Source organism: Astatotilapia calliptera, chromosome 20, assembly GCF_964374335.1.
Source record: "Astatotilapia calliptera chromosome 20, fAstCal68.1, whole genome shotgun sequence".
In the NCBI taxonomy this organism is placed as follows: domain Eukaryota; kingdom Metazoa; phylum Chordata; class Actinopteri; order Cichliformes; family Cichlidae; genus Astatotilapia; species Astatotilapia calliptera.
Genome location: NC_137441.1, coordinates 9,241,288 through 9,256,586, shown reverse-complemented (window position 1 = coordinate 9,256,586; position 15,299 = coordinate 9,241,288). Strand labels below are relative to the sequence as shown.

General features: G+C 41.6%; 1 protein-coding gene across 2 annotated transcripts in view; it reads right to left on the bottom strand.

The window, feature by feature from the left end:
- Positions 1–1,105: 1,105 nt before the first annotated feature.
- Positions 1,106–15,299, bottom strand: part of nol4la (nucleolar protein 4-like a) — a 28,651-nt gene continuing 14,457 nt past the window's right edge. For both annotated transcript variants that reach the window (XM_080294920.1, XM_080294921.1), the window contains exons 3-11: positions 13,279–13,390; positions 10,904–11,013; positions 7,781–7,922; positions 6,800–7,092; positions 6,516–6,701; positions 4,393–4,581; positions 4,184–4,303; positions 3,850–4,039; positions 1,106–1,473 (exon numbers count right to left, since the gene is read on the bottom strand). In XM_080294920.1, coding sequence (XP_080151046.1) covers positions 1,256–1,473; positions 3,850–4,039; positions 4,184–4,303; positions 4,393–4,581; positions 6,516–6,701; positions 6,800–7,092; positions 7,781–7,922; positions 10,904–11,013; positions 13,279–13,390 — 1,560 coding nt within the window. In that variant the 3' untranslated portion in view covers positions 1,106–1,255. The remainder of the gene's footprint in view (positions 1,474–3,849; positions 4,040–4,183; positions 4,304–4,392; positions 4,582–6,515; positions 6,702–6,799; positions 7,093–7,780; positions 7,923–10,903; positions 11,014–13,278; positions 13,391–15,299) is intronic.

Genomic DNA, 15,299 nt, shown 5'->3' with positions numbered 1-15,299 from the left:
GTACACGAAAGTGCCTCAGTTATGAGGTTAGCGATAAAGATCAGTAATCACAACAAACAACAACATTGAAATTGGCTACAATGCTGCATGGGATATCATTACTTTTTACAACTTGACAGTAACAGCAAGAGGGGAGGGTAGTTAACCCTCTTAAAATGCCTCATCAAGTCATTTCAGCAACCATTACCGATTATCTTCAATATTGCACCTTTTTCCACTTTTCTGGTTATAAAACCAAGAGTCTAAACAATAAATTCATCTCCTTTCTCTCCCTGACAGGAGTCTGTGACCTCAATTTGCATACCCAGGCCTCCGAAAAAGCCTCCTTCCCTTTGAGTAATGAGAAACTGCCCGTGATAGAAATATTCATAGTAGGATAAGTGAAAACGAAAAGGTGCGCTGGGTAATGACTCTTTGTCTCGTAGTCTGGAAATCACTCCAACCGAGCAGAGCAGAGGTATAATATTGACCACGCGTTGATGGATCTGCTTGTTTTGGTCAAACTTTACAGGTGAAAACTGTCAAACACTGTCACTGCTGATATTTTCGTGCTCTACTTTGTAACATTTTTTAATCTTATTATTTTTTTGGAGTATATATATATATATATATATTTATATATATATGAAAGTCAGCATATCCGACAGTAGCTGTTGAGGTTAACAGGTCAAGTGGCAGATCGCCACATCTTTTAGCAGCAATTCATCTGTGGACTTTCAGTTATCCGGTTATCATTTAGAAACGACTCGATTCACATGACCCAATCAAATCACGCCACTGTACAGCATATTTTACACACAAATAGAAAGAAATAATGATGCTAATTCACTGCTAGGAAACTATTCATTTGTCCAAACGTCTGCACAAATGAGCTGACTTGGCATTACGGTGGTTAAGCTGATTCAACACCTCAGTCTGTGCACCAATTTTTCCTATTTTTTTTTTCACATAGATCATCGCTTCCTGAGACAAATGGAGGTTGAGGTGCTAAGATGAATTGAATGGGATGAATGGCTACAGATAACAGGGCACTATAAGGTCAAAGTGAACCAAATGCATAAATAAACATCTTTCAGCCTGTGATATGTTCTGGCCCGCCCAAAGACATAAACATGTGGGGATAAGTATCATACCTACAGGGCCCACTGTGCGCTGCAGTATCACTCGTGTACAACTGTGTCTTTGTATGTGAGAGTCTGCCCCGAGACGGACAGGCCGAGGAGGGGGCAGGGAGCTGGCACGGTGTGGCTCGGACTCAGTTCTGCTGCAGGATCAGGTTTTCCAGCTCGTCTGCTGAGCGGAGCAGGAAGGCCGCGGACTCCCGGTACCCCGCGATGAGCTGCCTCACCGCTGTCACCTCTGGAGGGCTGAGCTGAGCGGAAGCGCCGCCTCCGCCACCTCCCTGACCGTGACTGTTGGAGCTGGAGGAGGAGGAGTTTGGGCCGACAGATTTCATACTCAGATCTGTGGGACCTGCGGAGGCAAACAGAATATTTTAGGGAAGTCAGACGATACAGGAAATACATTTAAGTGGCTCTATGTTCATTTCTAGCCTCATCTTTGTATTTTTAGATCGTACTAAAGTGGCTTTGGATGGTTCACAGTCCAAAGAAATCTGTAATCCCTCAACTGTTCATGACAGACAGCTGCCCCTCCCTGAGCCTGCTGGAGGTTTCCTCTTGCTAAAAGAAAGTTCTTCCTTCCCACTGTCACCAGTGGGAGGGTGGTCGTCTGACTGTGGGGTTTTCTCTGTATTACTGCGGGGTCTTTACCTTAATATAAATCACTGAAAAAAATCAGTCTATTCTATTATATAAGCAAAAATGATGCTTTAAATGGGCTAACCATGGAAACTGGTGAAGTGGCAGTTAAAGTGTAAAGACGTCGAAGTAAAGGACAGTGAGAGATGGGGGCGTCAAGAAGCCTGTGATGATTTGGACACGTAAAGTAGCCGTCCTCCCCCAGATATAATTGTTTAGTCAGAGGGCTGGTTGAACGTCACATGTAAGCAAGAAGAAGAAATCTCAATTAAGGAGATAAGAAGAAATGGATGAGTGAAATGATGAAGGTGTGGCCTGAGAACTGCTGACAGTGAGTCCTCAAAAGGGAAATACTGCAGATTACAGCCTGCGTCATTTGGTGTAAATGTAAGTTTTGTGTGTATGCTGACACATTATGCCCCAATATATACCTGTAGATCTAAGGCAGGGGCGTCAAAGATAAGGCTCAGGGGCCAGAATCGAACAGCCAAAGTCTCCAATACGGCCAACAGGATGACTTTGGAAATGTGAAGAAGGGTATGGGTTTTGGACTTTTACATGTATTTTCATAAATTTTACAGCTTTTCCTACTGATGAAAACCTCCAGCGTCATTTATACTACATCAAAGTAATGAAGTAATACATGAACATTTAAATGACCGAGAAGTTTCATATTTTTCACTATCTACAATAGAAATTGCTATTTTGTGGCTCCACACAATTTAATAAGAAAAAGAAAAAACAGAGGGTAAAAAAACAAGAAAAAACTTTGTTTCATTAACAGATCCGATCGGGCAGTTATTACTTACAATTTAGTCCCAAAAGTCAGGCTGCTAGATTTCATATTTACTATAAAAGTATTTCTCTATCATGTAGAAAAACTCAGACATGCTGTTGAAGTACTTTTTTCTTATTTGTCGATAACTGAGGGATTAAAGTTCTTTATAGCGACAAAAACAGGAGCTTCAATGGTCCGGCCCACTTAAGGTTGAAGTGGGTTATATGTGGCCCACAATGTAAAATTAGTTTGACATTGTTGGTCTAAGGGAGGAAGAAGTGACCTTTAGAGTATCAGGGTGGAATCACTTCATTGTATTTAACAGAGAAATTAAAGAGAAAATTGTGGGAGTATGTTATGTATCAATGCACATCAATGCACAGATTATTATTATTATTAGCTTTTTTAAATGTATCTGAATCCATGAACGTTAACCAGTGACTGGAAGAGGAAGTCTTCATATGTATATCCTCAGGCTAACTGGAAGCTCCTGGTGAAAGGCATCATCACCAGAATAACTCACCAGGTCTCAGATTATCTATATGCTAATCTTACCAAGTCACACTGGTTTATTTCAGGCAGGGTGGTGACCATTAAAAGAAGTCACAAAGCAGGCTTCTGAGCTGCAGCTTATTTCACAAAGGTACAGATGTACAAATGTTAGGTAGTTTTGGTAAATCTTAGCAAATGTGTAGAAGTCCTTTTGCCATTGATTACCACTGATTCCATTAATGACAGATAGCCATACAAAAATTCATCCTCATTACCATGCGCAAAGTCTACAAAATGTGGAATATGTGTTTTCAGTGTGAATGGACCAGCCATGGAGCATATATAAAAGGTTTTTTTATTTGTTTTTGGCTCTACCTATGTTTGTTTGTTTGTTTGTTTGTTTGTTTGTTTGTTTGTTTGTTTGTTTGTTTGTAACTTGGTGAGAGAAACCAAAGTCGATGAACTCTTATATGGCAACATTTGATTGTAAGAAGGCCACACCCAAAACACATCTATTGTCTATTTTACTATAAAGTAAACCCCAGTTTACAAAATGAAGATCAAGTTTCAGATCAAGGGGTCATAAATAAAGTGAGAAGTAGGGTCATTTTTCCCCAAAGGCCTCTTTAAAATGTGGCTTCCGTTTCCTAACCAGAGGTGATGCCCCCTGCTGGCCATAAAAAAGAATACATGTATTTTTACACTAGCTTTTATATCTAGTTCATTAAATACAGTCTCTTAAATACTGTGGGTTTCCTTTTGACCCTTTCTTTTACAAGTTATGAAGGCAGATGATACAATCCAATGAAAGCGACTCACCGTTGGTTTGCGCAACATCAGAGTTTTGCTGGGTGCTGCCGACCGTCCCATATCCCCGCAGATTATAGTTGAGGCCTCCGTTGGTGTAGAGCTGGTCTTGGGCAAAAGCTGCACTGGAAATGGAAAATCCCGAAGGAGCCACGGGGGCTGGGTCCCTCAAGATGGGTTTGTCAATAGAGGCTGGCTCATCCTACAAGAAATTAAATATTTTCAGTTTAGGCAGAACATTGGATTTTGTGTTGTGCAGTCTGCTGTTAATGACGCATGGCCAGCCGAGCACATTCCCAAATCCCTGCTGGGCAGATTCACAAACACCAACTGCCAAGACATTTACCGTCGCTTGGTAGACATCGAGCCGCATCCTCTTGGCAGCATTTCGGGTTTCGCTCTCGCAGGCGGCAGCGAGGATGTTCTCGGCCATGGCAGAGGTGAGGTGGGGAGGTGTTGGTCGTATCTGGCAGTGGGGCGAGTGAGAGGTTTTCATTATGAATGTGAATAGTTATGAGCTGAGCAGAAAACACTTAATCTGGGGGCACTTTGTACCTCAAAACCGCCTTTTTTCATGCGGCGACAGGATTTGAGGTAGGTGCGGATGCGCTTGCGGGAGCGCTCCTGGAATTCTGGGAACTGGCGGCTACAGGACTCAATAATGGCCTGGATCTTCTCCTTGGGCTGTTTGGAGATGGGCACCATGCGGTCCAGATTCTCATCCACGAACAGACGCACAAACATCTGACAGAGAGAGAGAGAGAGAGAGAAGGGGGAGGGGAGAGAAGGGATGTAGAGCAGAAAAAATCGTGGGGGTGCAGGGTAGAGAGAGAGGGGTGTGAGAGTCAAACAAAAGAGGGAAGGAAAGGCAGGGGAGGAGGTTGGGGGGGGGGCAGTAGAGGTAGAGTGGAAGAAGAGAGGATAAAGAGGGAGGGGGAGGTGATGACAACAGGAGGGATGGAAATTGAGTCACTGCTCAAATCCAGGGCAATATTTCTGGTTGTGTTGGCATATTTGGAAGTCTACTTTTGCTATTCTACTGGTTTCTTTTCAAACCAGAAATGCACAGAAAATGGATTTCACAGAGTAAATAGGATAGTTTGGAACAAGCTTGTATATGCAAATTCTTCCCATCTAGAAAACTTGTAAATATCATGCCCCACACCCACCTCCACCGCACCAGTAGAAACTGTGGTGTAATGAGCGCCAAACCCTGCAGAGACCCCTCTGTGTCACATAAAACTACATTTCAAAATATCAATTGTCAGTCTGTTTCTTCTTTGATACCTTTATCAACCCTTCTTACTACCACCACATTATTATTTACTTAACAAGCTACTTTTAGCTGCTCCCTTATTCACGAGGCATTACCACAGCAGGTAGCTCCACATATTTGAGTTTTTAGGGATTTTTGTCTCCTCCCAAGATCAAACCAGGGGTCTTTTGCTTGTTAAGAGAATGTGAAAAACTACTACACCACGAAGCCACTTAATAAGAGTACTAATACAAATGTTTTGGGTCATGATTGCCATGATTCATCCTTTGTTATTTGTTTGTTTTCACAATAAAAAGAGCAAATGCAGAAGATATATTATAAATAAATGTATATTGCTGAAAACAAGGTTATTATTGGTAACTAAATCCTCTAAACTCCACCTCTGTCACAAATGAGATAACAATCTCAAGCGAAAGCTTTCAGCGTGTAGTAGAAGATAATCTACACCCCCCCCCCCCCCCCAAGTCCCGCACAGAGCCTTTCCCAAAACTTGATTTGCTGCCAAAAACCCCTAAAAGCGAAAGCCACTGTGTCCATAACACCACCAATCAGAAAACACACATCAGATCACGTGACATTTAAACAGGTCAAATTATCATTATGTTGTTTGTACATACCTGATATGACGAGTACAGTCAAATTATTTATTTCATTTCTATTTTTTTAAATACATCATTTCATATTTATCTTTATTTATTCTGAGAACAGTTTATGGTGTAGTTATTGTGTAAGGTCTCCTGTTATTGTCAAGCAATAAGGTGTTCTGTTTTACTGCTGGTCAGTTTGTTCCAAGTGCATCTTTACTGAGTTTTGTCCTCTGTCTTGTCCAAAGAGGCGGACTTTGAGGTTTAAAAAGTGCGCATGGACATAATGAATTTTTGTTGCAAAAGACAAATTTGCTACTAACCAGTGAAGTGACTTAAGTTCCATATCTGAAAAATTCATTTAATTACTAAAATTCTTGTAATTTAAATTGAAGAGAAGGTACCGAACCTGAATGTGGAAAATAAAATTAAAAAATTATTCTTGTGATGTTCTTAAATCTCTGTCTGACAAATACCGCCCATATCGCAAAAACAAAAATTAAGAAAATGATTAAAACTAAACATTATTTACCTCACTTCAAACTACACTAAGCTGAAAGCAAAAAATATTAAACTGAATAAAAATAAAACCTACTGAAAAAATACAAAAACTAGACCCCGTTGTGCTGGAAACACATCATTAAACCATAGGCTGTCATCTTGTGAGACTGATTCAATATGTAGCAAAGCAATAAAGAATAGCATGTGCGCGGAGTAATAATACATATGATTTAACATCTGTGCTGACAGGCTGATGAACAGCTCTGCGCTGTATTTTCCATCCACATTAATTTAGGTCTGCTGCAAATATTACTTACATTGAAGGCTTTAAGTCTCTCAGGGTCCAGCCCCTCAGCGTCATTAATCTTGTCGCTGTCATCATGGTCATCATGATCGTCGTCATCGTCGTCAATTATCTGTGCTCGAGCAGAGGTCAGGTCCTCTGCGCTCATGCTCAGCTCAGTTTTCACAGAGTCATAGCTTCCTGAGCTGTACGGAGGGGACTAAACACAGAGAAACACACAAAAAAATCCATTGTTGTGGATTACACAGACACACGGGAGTTTATCGTGATCAGTGCACATCATGTTTCTGCTGTTACCTTGTTGGTGTACTCGGTTTTTATGGGGTACTTCCTGTTGGGGTCTGCAGGGTAGGAGTTTGGTGGCGAGCTCCCCGCTGGCAGCAGTCTGTCGCTCAGATTCACCGGCTGCTGATCCTCCGAGGAGGATGAAGATGAAGTGGTGCTGAAGTCCAGGGGAGCGCTCACCCCGTTCTCTGCTACCTCCCCGTACGATGCCCCACCATCTGGGACGTTCCCACCCACGGCTAGCACCTCCGGGGAGGTCAGAGCCGGCAGCCCGTTGGCGCTGCCACTCTCTGAGGAGTCGTCATCTGGCAGAGGGGAGGGAAAGAGACACAGACGCAGATACGAAGATGAGCTGTGCAGATGTTTTCATAATTTAGCATTAATGTGGGGCTGTTTACTGGAATAGATTTTAGAGTGGGAGTTGGAGTAGGAGAGGGGACTTCCTGCCTTGTGCTCTGCATAATGAAATTGTGAAGGAAGTGTGCAATGAGGTCAACTGTCACCACAAATGAAAGTTAGAGTAAAAATAGGGAATCTTAAGAGTTTTGCAGGGGAAAAAACAGAAAGAGATGAGGAGGGACCAATGGGGAGAGGGCGAGCCTTCTTTTCCTGCTGTGTGCAGCTTTTAAAGCCAGTTACTGCTAAGATCTCTGCACGTGTCACACCTAGGTTTGGCAAAACACAGAATCAATCCCTTTCAGTGACTTGCCCCAATTTTTTCTCTCTCCTAATCTGTGAAGGTTAACATCGGCCTTTGTCCTACTTCTCTAAGCGGGGTGACGAGTGGATTGGGGCTGTGGTGGTGTCCCACCCTCTGTAAGACTGGATTTATGTGGATTAGTCCACTAAGAACAAGGCAAGCTGTTTCCTGCATAACACCAATCTGTAGCCTTCCAGATGTAAATAAAGATAAAAGGGAAAAAAAAAATCACAGGGCGGAGTATGATGCTGAGATAAGAGAGGACTGTGCTGCGGCGGTTTGCAGCCACTTACCATCTTCTTCTTTAATGGTGGCTGCCGGGTTGCTGACCCTCTCTCCATTCGGTGGGCTCGACTCAGGCACTGGGGGCTGCTCAGCTGCGACCCATGTGGGCTCAGCAGTGTTCATGTCCTCGCTGCTCACCGAACTGTCATCCTGAAGGGAGGCGGCGTGAAAGAAAGACAGCGAGAGAGTGGAAAAGAGAAGTGAACAGGAGGGAAGAGGGCGTGGAGTGGTCCCTCACAGTTCTGACAACTTTGATTACAGTTTTTGCTGCTAAGGGACAGGTTGATACCGACCGAGTTTATCACAAACCGATATGTGCTTCGCCCTGTGTTAGTCCTTCCTTCAGTTTCTATAAGAAGCTAATGTGAGGCTTTATATTGATGGTGGGGATTTTTTTTCACAGATAATATCCTTGTTTTTGCAAAATGATGGCCATTTAAATTGCTTCAAGCTTCAAGCGCTGAAAATGACTGAGTGGAGTAATTTATGACCCCATTATATTTTATACAGGAATACCTTTTAATGGCTTTATTTGTGTTTATCATACCTATAACATTTCCTTTATCCAGTACAGAGATTCAAAAATATTCCAACGTCATTAGTCATAGTTTGTAAACATGCTTGTGCAAAAGGGAACTGAATGCGGAAAATTATACAAGCAAATTATGCTAAGAGCTTACAAAACAAATGTTTTTTTATTTAATATTATAAAAGCTGTACTTATAGTGTCTCCATAGTGCAGAGGTTAACACATTCAGTTGGGAATAAAAAAGTCTCGGGTTCATTTCCAGCTGGAGGAAAAAAATTCCCATTAGGGTGGCGTTAGGATTTTTTTTTTTTGTGAAATCTAACAGCTAAAAGTAGCTATCCTCTGAAAAAAAGATGCTTATAGTGTGAGTCTATCACAGTACAATTTAACGGGATAAATGGGTGTTATCATGTTACATCATACTGTTTTTGTCATTTGTTACTTCCGTGTTTCTGTTCCAAACTAAATCTAAACAAACATCTTATTATATTCAAAATATTTTTTGCAGAAAAATTTCAAATATTTTTTTGCAGAAATATATCAACACTGCTTAGGAAGTCTTATTATCAAATAATTACCAAACATTTTACCAATTCCAATAACATTAGTCTATAATGTTAAAATAAAACATATGTACAACATGTATAAATGACCCCACACAACCTTTTATTATTACCTGCTGCACCAATTCCTGTAAACATTCCTGTAGGAAGCATTTTATGATTAAAAATACCAGAATTGCACATATAAATACATAAATTTGCTGGCTTGAAGGTTAAATTCTTCCAGCGAGGTCTCACTGAGCCCAGAATGTTCAGAGGAAACATCACAGCCACCAACTTCCAGTTCATATGTTTTTGGTGGATATTTTTTGGCTAAAAAGTGATGACATCAAAGAGCAGAATAAAGCAGGAGACTCTCTCTTTTAACTAATATTTTTCTTGGAGCACTGCTATTTTTAACTGTGTTATGCAGAAATCCTGAAGAAGCTTGTTCTAGCGTAAGACAAACATGAGTAAGCCACGAGGGTGAGGATTAAGCGAAGGAGCGCTAAATAATCTCTCAAACTATTCACAGACTGTCCTGAGTTGGCTCCAAACTAAATGCATGAATCCTATTTACATTTCATACCAAAGCTGAGCTTCAAAGTGCAACCCAGGCCGATTTAATTCATGTTCGCATAAATGACCTGCATGCACGCTGTCATGTGTCTCACTCAGAGGGAGCACAACTACCAATGTGTGTCGTGAATGGAGCAGAAATGCATCTCGTCATCTCATTCCCCCCCACACGAGTACACAAATAGGCCTAAACTCCTGGGAATACGCAGCCTTCCCTCTGTTAGGGGGTTCGTGGAGGACCAAAATGCTCAGTGACAGCTCTATTAGGCACCAAGTGAGCCGTGGAGCATCAAAGAGAGAGAGGGGAGGGTTCCTAATTACATGTTTCTAAGCAGCTGAATGTGTAGCATCATTAATGTCTGTGCTTAGAAATAGATACATAATTTAAAGAGAGGCAAGGTTAACTTTTAAAACAGGCTCACTTCATGCATTGTAGGTTAGATGCATCACTGTTTGAAGATAGTAAAGCTTACAGTGCAGATGAAAGCTTGCAGATGTTTGTCTTAAGATGGACAGAAATCTGCAGAGATCTGCAAAAAAAAATCTATTTGTCTTTGGAGCAAATATCTCAACCTCAACCCAAAATATCTTCTATTTTACCAACTTAACAATTAAGAAACACACCTAGAATACTATTTAATGGCAGACCATTGACTTTCTGTTTATATTTGAAGGCCTGTGACAAACCAAAATGGCCTCTTTAAGAGCACAACAGTGAGATGAAAAGGGTGGAAAACAAATCAAAGACTTGGTTTTGCCGCATGTTCTTTCACTCATTACATCTGCCGTTTGTTTCTTTACCAGACAGAAAGTGAGAGATGAATGTTAGCAGCCAACAAAGTTCTGCAAAACAACATGCAGGCAGCTGAGAAGTGAAGCTCCAACAGACTAAACACACAGTCGTGAATTTACTTGTGATCTGCTGCATTATGAAACAGCTGCTGCTCTGAGCTCCAAAACCAGTGCTGCACAGATATGGAACAAATTACTACAACGCTGAAATAAACCTCTGTGATGGTTAATAATTAAATTATTGGCCTGCTCACACTCTTGTCTGCGCACAGATGCGACCAACAGTCTGAGCGTTTGTTAATTTGTACTCACCTGCGAATCACAGTCTGGGTCATTGTTCCGGATAATCCTAATTATGCGTGAGTGAGGTCTACATTATCAGCATCAAGTGCCGCTCCCTGCACTTTAGTGGCAGCAGTTCCCGAGTGTTTCTGTCACAGCTACACATGGGAGTGGTCTCTCACATGACGTCACCACAGATTTACTAATCCTCATTTCACACTGGGCTGCTCCCCCCTCTGATTGTTTCGTATTACGTCCTATTTTCCCCGTACAGAGCATGTCTCCCTGCTGCCTCTAAAGAAAATAACGAGGTGACTCGTGCAGTCGGTGCAATTATACCTGGGGTGGAAAAGCTTTTATCTCTGCCCACACCTCACAAAGATCCACTTAGAGAGAGAGGCACTTACCCTTTCAGTGGCAGTCATGCACTGCAGTTTCATTTGTTTCAGGTAGGTGGCAGTTAGAGGCATGTTGTAATCGATGAGGTCCGGGACCAGCGAGGTCGGTCTGTCGTTCTCTGGTGAAGGAAAGCATAACAAACATACAGTTTATTGTGTAATTACAGTACAAGCATGAATTAAGGTAACCTAGTCATTATTATAATTGTGTTGCTGCTGTAATTATAATATTGAGGTGCTTTAATATTTATACTATTTAATATTTATACACTAATTATTAGTTATTCCACTACATTTACTTACTTGCTACTTTGAAATATAAAATATGTGATCACATTATAAAATATTCATTAATGAGTTACTACTGAGCCCATGTTAATACATCACTCTTGGGGTACTTGAAGTATATTGACTTTGCTATTTTAGTTCTCCACTCCTTTAACTAGCTTTCTTCTGATTGGTTGCCCCTCGCAGCAGTTTGTTTGAACACTGGGTGGGTGGAGCTTCTGCATTCACGGGCAGACTTGTTGTTGTGTTTCATTTCACTCAGAGGTTTAATTTCAGAGCTGGAAATGACGTTACTTCTAGTTGAGAGCGTTCCAGTAGCAAATTTGAAAAAGCAAATGCTGCTTAGCAAGGTACAGCCATTCATTCATCACTAGCATCACTGTTGTTTTGGGGTTTTTTTGTGCTTAAAAACACAGATAAAGTACGTTCATGGATAGAGCCTTATCAGTGCTCTGTGTATGGCTTATTTAGCGAGTCACAAACACACATCAGTGGCTGTACAGATGACTTCTTTTAGAGTTTTACCGCCGTTTATGTGAATTGCTGCCATCTTACATTTTTAAGTTCGGGTTGGTGGGACTGCTCTGACTTTCTGAATTGGAAGACTGACTTAAGGGGTGTTTCAGTTCAAAGCTACAACTGGAAAGTGTCGCTGAGATGACCATATTAGGGATCTTCCCTCTCAATTACATCATAGAGAGCCAAGAGTAGAAAAAACTGTGAGTAACAGAGTGTTTAGAGGAGTCTAGAACGTTAGCTTCTGGCTCACAGAGATTACTTGTGCATACAGCATACTTAAGATTTAAAAATTCGGCCATATTTAATATGAACATCTACCATTCTAACTGTATCAGAGAAAAGCGCGATAGATCCTTGTATTTACACTGGGTCAGCTCAGATTCTGTGATTTTATATCTCTGTCTGTGATGCTCTAGCGTGGACGTCAAAGCAGAAGAACCTCACGATGTAATGCAGTAAGCTGTAACACTACCACATTCTCAAAAACTACAACAGAAATGAGATCAGCACATAAACAACTGCAGTTTGCAGTACTAGCAATTAGTGTCTGTCTCTTGAAAGAGTATTTATTTAGCTAAACAACTATAAAACTTGAGAAAGAAAAATAAAACACAACAAAAGTGCACGGTTTCCGAAAATACAACTCACCTGCTGGAATTTGGAATATTTTAAAACAGAAAAACTACTATACTTTAACATCATTTGTCATACTTAGTGAGTGACAGCTTTCTGGGACTTAAAAAATAAAGTTTATTGGTATTTATTAACATCCATTTTCATTACAGTTATGCTATTCTGGCTAGAAACAGCCTCGGGTCTTGTTCAGTTTCTTTTAATATAATTTGTCACCTTTTACTCTGACCCCTTCTTAATGTCTTTTCATTTTATACATTGTCTAATACAGTGAACCCCCCTCTTTTATCTGTCTATCATCTCTTTTTCTTATAGTTTTGAAGAACTAGCACAAAGACTGGACTGGCTTTTCTCCCTTTGCTGAATCCCTCTGTGGAGAAGTTCTAAAAGCTCTCAGTTAATCGTGCAGACAAATGCTTTGTGTACAGCAGAGTTGCTTCAATACCCTGCAAAAGAAATCCAAGTCTCTGCTGTAGTTAACACCAGAAACCAAACAATGTGTCTGGCAAGGTGCCTGCAGTCTCCACACCGACCACTAGAGGAACTCTGTGATCATTTTAGAGGCTGTGTACGGTCCCAGAGAGCCGGCCCTCTTGAGTCTTTGTTACATCATGTCAGTGATGGATACACACATATGTTTTATTAATGAGGGTTTGATTCAAAACTCTTCAAAGTACAAATCCCTCAGATCATATCAGCTCATATTTAGTGTCTGACAGGACAATGTAGCATAATTTCTGTCATCCAGATGCCAACCCCCTCTATCTTATCTCTGTCCTATGTGATAAAACACAGTATATCTAAGAATATCATGATCACGTGATAGTAATTAGCTCTTTTCCATGTCAGTGTGTCAAAGCATCTCAGCATTAACAACTCTTAAAGGTTGATCTCAAAAATAGTGCATCAGTTAATGATGTCTCTGGGTTAGTGTGTGCCTTTACCTTTGAACTCAGCAGTGCTGGGGTTAATGTGCATCCTCTTCTGACACTCTCCACAGCTCATTAGGAACCGAGTCACCGCCTCTCTGGGCAGGAAGGCGTAGGTCTCTGCAATCTGTGCCGGGGTAGCAAGCGGAGGACACTGGGTTAGCAGATTTGGCTCAGGCTGTGGCTGAACTCAAACTGTGTGCAGGTGGTTTTTTTTTTGGTTTGTTTTTTAAATTCCTCTATGCATGTGTGAAAGCATGGGGTCAGTGATTATGTGTTATCTCGACATGGCATGAGGAGGAATCCTCCCTCTAGGCGATCGCTGGTGCTTTTGGATGGCCTAATTCCAGCTGCAGCCCCCCTCCGTACTCCTGCTTTGATACCGTAAAACACAAGTGGTGCTCATCTTTTCCGATTCCCTTTCTCTTCCTGTTCTCTGGGGAGCAGCTAACTCATATCTACACCTCTCCTCTCATGTTCAGCCTTCCTTCCCTGTTTGTCCCCACTGCCATGCCACCCTCCCCTCCTCACCCCCTCTGGCGTTTCCCTGTAAAATGCGACCTTCACGTGACCATGGAGAGGCAGTGGGGGTGCCCACCACCCCTCACGGCCCCTAGAGGCAGCTGAGAGGGAAAGGCCACCCAGAGGAGCGCGCACGTCCCAGAAGGCCACAGTGACAGTTCCATATTATGCCCGGCCCCAGTGATGCTGCCTGCTCAAAAGGGTACACTCTATGAGACATGACAGGACCTCTCTACGGGGCAAGAGGAACTGGCTTTATGACTTTTTTTTTATTCCTGGGGGGGATGGCAGAAGAGGAGGGGTACCAGTGTCCTGCTAACCCCCCCATCCACCCACCCAGCCATAAATGCTGCCGCTGCACCTCTATGGCTGCAGACAAAGCCCCTCATTTTGTCAGGACAGCTTACACGGCCCGAGACCACACCTCAGTCTGCAGCAGAAACTAACAGAAGCTCTTTGTTCTAAAAGGATGAATAATGTGGCAGAAAAAAACATTTGTGGTTTGATCCCCGCATCGACTTTGTTTACTTAAAGCTAAAAATATATATATATATATATATATTATGATTCCCAGACTCACAAAATTTGGCCTTCTTTGATTCTCCTGCTTTTAGCCATGTGGATGATCAGAGTCTGGGACCCCCTACAAAGACCTCACTTGTTGCCTCTTCTTTTCAAATCCACTAATCACATTGGGATTATTTTAAGCTCTCTGCAACTGTGGGCCACATTTCACACAAAGGAAAAGAGAGGTTGTCAACACGCTTTTTATAGTCTCCCAAAAAAATCTGTTTTTAGTTACGCAATATTTCCAAGAGCTTCCACAGGCAAATATTCAGGTGAGAAACAGACAGATGATTATTAACTTTGGATAAAAATTACAGCTGCTAGAGCTAGCCTAATGCACAATACTTCTGCATTAGGCACGGATTTATTTTTTCCTTTGAAGAAACTTTATTATGAATTGTGCATTTTCATACTTTTCACGCACAAATGAGTTCACATTACCCAGTACAGCTACATGAAGTGCTCTACATCTTCCCAAGTAGTTTAATCACAGTGGTGGAAAAGTTACACTTGCAGGCCTCACAGTTTTTCACCAGTGGAGGGAGATTATATCTAGATTTTAGATCTTTATTTGTATTGTTTTCTCAGAATCACAACGAGTTTCAAATGTTAAAAAGCACACCAATCACAGTCAGATATTGCAAACTAAATGCAGGCAGGCTTGAGTGAAAATTTGTGCGTTTCCATTCAGAAATCATGGCTGTGTAGTGGATTACGAGTACGTCGATGCTATAAGAGAAAAAACACGTTTGTAACGCTTTACGGACGCCTACTCGGCTACAGTTTAGAGAGTATATCAATCGCTATGCCAATGCCTGCTAGCTGCAGGTTTTTAGAAGGCACTGATGCTACATTTGGGGGTTTTTTTTAGTATCTTTTTACTGTTAAATAACTCATCTTGAATGTAAAAGGCAAAGTAGTACATCAGTCCCAGTGAATGTGTCAAT